Below are 5,541 nucleotides of genomic sequence, written 5' to 3'. Positions count from 1 at the left end.
TAATTCAGATTTTATGTTGATTTTAAATTTGTTTTGAGTTTTATTGAATCCGGTTTTTATTGTTACAAAATATGATTTTTCCTACAAACAAATTCGTTTTCATTTCGAATTTGATTCATATATTTTTTTTATCTAATCATTTTTATACGAAACTCGATGGTTTTTATTACATACTAGAATAGAAATATTCGACCTACCTCAAACATTATATTACATATATATATATATATACATATTAATTATAATAGAGAGAAGTATTGGAATTATAAGTATGAATTTCCAGTGGGCATTTATTAGGGGCATTAATTATAGAAACGTACCTGCTTTGGTCACTGCACTGTCTGCACATGACCACCACATCCTCAACACTCTGAAATTGACAGATTTGTACTCTTCCAATATTTTTTTTTAAAAAAAAATTATTTTTATTTTTGCCAATTTATTAGGCTAACAATGAATTAAGTTGCTATTTCCAGTAAAAATGTTGGGCTTTTTTCCCTTTTATTTTGTTTTCTATGGGCCTATTGGGTTCTTAGCGATAAAAAGAGGGGTTTGGGCTAACCTCTCGACGTACGGACGAGCATCGACTAAAACGACGCCGTGTTCCCTCAATCGTCCGTACGACAACTCGCCTTTCTACCAACGGAGCCAAGCCAACCAGCCAAAATTGTCCTCTGGAAGGACAGCACCCCATTGTGTACCTACCGATTCCCTGGATTTTAACCCAATCGGATTCTACAATGGCGGCTTTTTCAGCGATTCTGTCTATGGGTATCGGAGCAATTCGCCCGTCGTATCCCTCTCTGTCCTCCTGTTTGCAACCGCTCCGGCACCAGACGTCTCTTCTCCGCTGTCCCCGGCTCGTCTCGAGAAACGAGAGGTCTTCATTGAAGGGGATCCTTCAAGCCTCCCCCCAGTCCAGTATGTGTCTGATCTTACCTCGTTTTTCTTGTGTTATTGCTCAAAATCGGAGCTCTAAGGTTGCTGTTTCCCCTTAAACATGATCGTTTTCACTTGGGTTTGCATTGTATTTGAATATATGCGCCTTAATCGCATCTACGGGTGTGATATGCGAGGTATGTTTCTTCAGGTTTTGTGTTTAGATTGCCTATGTGCTTGAAATTCTGAAGCTACTTACGAGGTTTGATAGATCATTGTCTGGAATTCAGAGTTCCTGATACCTGTGGAAGCCAATTGATTCTCTTTTGAAGTAACAGAATATCTTTGAATCATATCAAGCATAATTTGGCTTTAAATGGTTGTCATAAAATTTCTAGAAGCTTGTGTTTCAAGACGATGTGGTGCCTTTTTATCACTGTATAGTAGCATTATACATACCTGTGATATATTGATTCAATTCCGTGTATTTTAGATTATGCAAGTGCCGATGCATCGGAGAAGTCGCCCGAAGAACAATCTGAGATTATATTTATGGGGACTGGAACTAGCGAAGGGATTCCTCGTCTCAGCTGCTTGACTAATCCTCTGAAAACATGTCCGGTATTTTGTCCATTGTCTGTATCAAAGTTCCATTTACGAAATTTCGTAAGATCAAGTGCTATAATTGCCCTTTTCGATTCTTTAAGGTCTGCACAAAAGCAACGGAACCTGGAAACAAGAATAGGAGACTGAACACCAGCATCCTGGTCCGGTACGTCAGACCATCTGGAACAAGTAACATACTAATTGATTGTGGCAAGTAAGTGGAATTATACAAAAATGGCTTTCATTTCTTCTTCTAACATGTTTTTCTTTTATTTGTTGCTGAATTTATGATCCCACTGCGCTTGACAGGTTCTTCTATCATAGTGCCCTTCGATGGTTTCCCCTCTTCGGGTTAGTTGCTTCTCATCGGTTGGCGAATATGATCCAATCTCAGAGTTATTGCTCTATCGATTTTTTAACTGTTAGTCAGTGTTCATTCCTTACCCTTGAACTCTATTACGATGACACCCTTTTTGTTGTCGGGACATGTACTCCCGTTATAACTTGCTGTGTTTCTGTCAGGCTAAGAACAATTGATGCGGTTATAATTACACATTCTCATGCTGATGCAATCGGAGGTCTCTGGCACAATCATCTTGTAAAACTTTTTTTTCATGAAGGGACCAAGTTAAATCATGATGCCCAACCATTACTTTCTTGTTCCTTGTTTCTTTCTCCTCTAGGCTGTGTATTGTTTGTTTGTCTTTATTGAACTGTTTCTCCATTGTTTTGTTTCTTGTTACAGGTCTTGATGATCTCCGTGATTGGACAAACAATGTCCAACCCCTCATTCCAATCTACACTGCTATGCGAGATTTCGAGGTTCCTGTTTGTGACACCCTCTTACTAAAAAAACACACTTTGGGGTCTCTTTTTTTTTTCGAATTGGGATTCTCAGTTGGTTTGGCCACTAAAACAACATTCTACAAATTGTAACATGAGAATATCAGGTGATGAAGAAGACTCATTATTACTTGGTTGATACAAGTGAGATCATACCCGGTGCTGCAGTCTCAGAGCTGCAATTCAATATCATACACGAGGAACAACCCTTTATCGCAAGTGATCTAAAGGTAATCTTACCCTTATAGTTTTTTTTATTCACATGTCCATTTTTTGTTCCAATGGATACAGACATGATTGCTTGATCATCAGGCAGTGATGGGCTATATGAACTAATGAGCTCAGTTATGCAATATCTGTTCATATTTATCAATATTCAAGCTTCGTGAGATGTTGAACATGAATGCATTTTTTTTTGTGATGTGGATGATTCAGATTACACCATTACCTGTGTGGCATGGCCGTGGTTACCGTTCTCTTGGTTTCCGGTTTGGTAATGTATGCTACATAAGGTAAACCACACTCTCTCTCTTTCTCTTAACCTCGCTAACTCCTGCCGTTTGTTAGTTCTTATGGTACTCCGACACTGCAGCGACGTTAGTGACATCCCTGAAGAAACTTACCCTCTTCTTCAAGATTGTGAACTTCTTATCATGGTAATCTCTCTCTCTCTCTCTCTCTCTCCCAACTCATATGCTGATCTTTTATGTGAGAAAGATAACTTCTTTCGCACGAAATATCTCTCTCTCTCTCTCTCACACCCAACTCCTATGCTGATCTTTCTGTGAGAAAAAAGATAACTTCTTCACGAGATATCTCTCTCTTTCTCTGTGTAGGATGCTCTGAGGCCTGATCGTTCTTCATCAACACACTTTGGCCTTCCAAGGGTATCCCCACACTTGAGATTCTTTATTTTATCATTCTTTAAATAGAAAGTCTCGGACTTTGCCACAAAGGAAAATGATATTTTGACCGTACACTTCAATTCATGGTCAACGGCTATAAAAATGCCAGGAATTTTTCAATTCGGAAGAAGTTTACAAAAGATTGAAAAGGGTTCACTCGTTTAGGGAATAAATTCTGTGGACAAATTGCAAATAATGCATAAATTTAGGGTTCTTTTTCTAATTAGTCGAATTCTTTTGCCTCCAGGCGTTAGAGGAAGTACGGAGAATCAAACCAAGAAGAACTCTGTTCACAGGTAATGATGAATTTTTTACCCTCCCCCTCTCTCTCTCTTCAACCTTGAAAACATTACATCAAAATCGCAATTATAGATTTGAAATTCTCGTAACATTTCTTCTCATTAAGGGATGATGCATTTGATGGATCACGAGAAGGTTAACGAAGAACTCGAAAAACTCGCAGCCACGGAAGGTATCGATGTTCAATTGAGCTACGACGGCCTTCGTGTACCGATCTCTCTATAACCGGTTCAAACACACTTCATACCGGGGGAGTTTCATTTTTTTTTGTACCGGTTTATAGAATGACAGCATTCTTTCACCACAAAAGTGGGTTTATGAGAACCGGGTCAATTCATGGTCTTTGATAACCGGGTTTCGAGAACCGATTTGGTTATGTTTGATAGTGGGTAGAGATAGGGCTGGCACGGATCGAATATCCGTAATTTTGGGATACTCGATTGCAAACCCGTGTTTCCCGGGTTTTGAATTCGTACCTGTTTTATTCGGAATCTGCGTAAATATCCGGGCGTTACGGGTAGTCAAATTCGGTCGATGGAAACGAAGGACCGAGGCGAGGGAAGAGTGAGATGTGGTATCCGAGATTCGGAGGCCTCGATCAAACCCTAATTCCAGTATCTAGAATACGGATTTTTGAGATTCAATGTTCGAAATCGAATCTAAAAATCGATTTTTGACCGTCGTCAAATCAGTAATCGATTTTTTAGATATACATTTAACAGAAGGTGGGGGGGGGGGGAAAAAGACCAGAAACGGAAGACATGGAAACGGCTGTCCGAAAGGCTGTCTGCCTGCTAAGTCGCTGTTGACTAAAAAAAAAACCAGTCGCATGGCTACTTGCTCAGCTATTATCCAATCATAGCCTGCCACGTGTGCGTGTCTGGTGTCTAGCACGGCTCCTCCCGACCCGTCGCTGTCACGGAAGGGTGAGGTGAGATTCCCCCTCCCTCTTCCTAGAAAATATGTTAGGGATATTAAATTTAAAAAATTGATTTTAAAAAAATTCTAGTGAATTTCCTGGGTTGAATTTTTTTTTGTGTAATGTTTTAAAATACTTAAAGATTAATTATTTCCTTAGTTTGGCCTAAATCAACCAAGCCAAGCTTAATTTCAAATTGATTTTTACAACTGTGAAACATGGGGAAATTGTTGAATATAATATACTTGTTTTAAAAAACAAATTGTAGGTTCCTTTTCGTTATGAGTTGATTACAATTGCAAAATATTCAGAATTATGAACAATAGAAGTCTGAAAGCGACATGGGAAGACGACTAGGCGGTCAGCAGAAAGAGAAAAGCAGAAGAAAGTTAGGTGCGATGTTTACAATAATAATAATAATAATTATTATTATTTTATATTAATTATATTGCATTGAGTTTTCTAAAGATGCGGGACCCGGTGTTGTCTGCTATACTCCGCTCGTGAACTCCTGACGACTATTCTCAACGTATTATTTGGTTTTCCTTTATTTATATATATATATATATTTTACAGATATTCAAGTACATATTTGTTGCCTCATTCATTCTTTTTGTGGGAATTTGAATTACAAGAATATGTCGTGTCATTTGAAATCTACACTTTTTTTTCTTCCTTTACAAATTATATATTTATATAATTTTTTTGACAAAAATATTGTTACTTTATTATCTAATTTCAATATAGATTTCAAATGACATGACATATTTGTCATAGTTTACCAATTACTCTGCATGCTCAAACATCTTTTGTGTGTTCAGCGACATGGAATTAGAAGCTAATATTTAACTAAAAGCTTCCTTAATATCACATTCCAAAAATAAAAACTTTGTTAATATGTGCTCTAAATGTTGTTGTTGACATGGACAGATGATAAGCAAAATTGAACAAAACAATATTCAATTATATATGAATTAAATATGATACAATTAATTAACTATGGTTTTTAATTAATTTAACTAAATCTTGTATAAAATAACTGAAAAAACAAGTAATTTTTTTTAGTAATGATGATTTTTAATACAAAAA

The 5,541-nt window shown here is 37.2% G+C and overlaps 1 protein-coding gene across 2 annotated transcripts; it reads left to right on the top strand.

The window, feature by feature from the left end:
• The first annotated feature begins 648 nt into the window (after positions 1-648).
• LOC104815641 (putative hydrolase C777.06c) lies at positions 649-4,008 on the top strand. Of its 2 annotated transcripts, XM_010544123.1 has the most exons (12): positions 651-921; positions 1,373-1,500; positions 1,587-1,699; positions 1,795-1,836; positions 2,008-2,063; positions 2,231-2,307; positions 2,436-2,558; positions 2,764-2,840; positions 2,921-2,984; positions 3,165-3,215; positions 3,481-3,529; positions 3,640-4,008. In XM_010544123.1, the coding sequence occupies exons 1-12, from the start codon at positions 741-743 to the stop codon at positions 3,756-3,758; spliced, it is 1,080 nt and encodes a 359-aa protein (XP_010542425.1). In that variant the 5' UTR covers positions 651-740; the 3' UTR covers positions 3,759-4,008. The 2 variants fall into 2 exon arrangements, with proteins under 2 accessions (XP_010542424.1, XP_010542425.1); XM_010544122.1 differs by having other exon boundaries at positions 649-921; positions 1,795-2,063.
• Positions 4,009-5,541: the final 1,533 nt, after the last annotated feature.

This window comes from Tarenaya hassleriana, unplaced genomic scaffold, assembly GCF_000463585.1.
Source record: "Tarenaya hassleriana unplaced genomic scaffold, ASM46358v1 Cleome24, whole genome shotgun sequence".
NCBI lineage: Eukaryota > Viridiplantae > Streptophyta > Magnoliopsida > Brassicales > Cleomaceae > Tarenaya > Tarenaya hassleriana.
The sequence above is the reverse complement of the archived record's forward strand: the minus strand, read 5'-3'. Positions and strand labels throughout refer to the sequence as shown.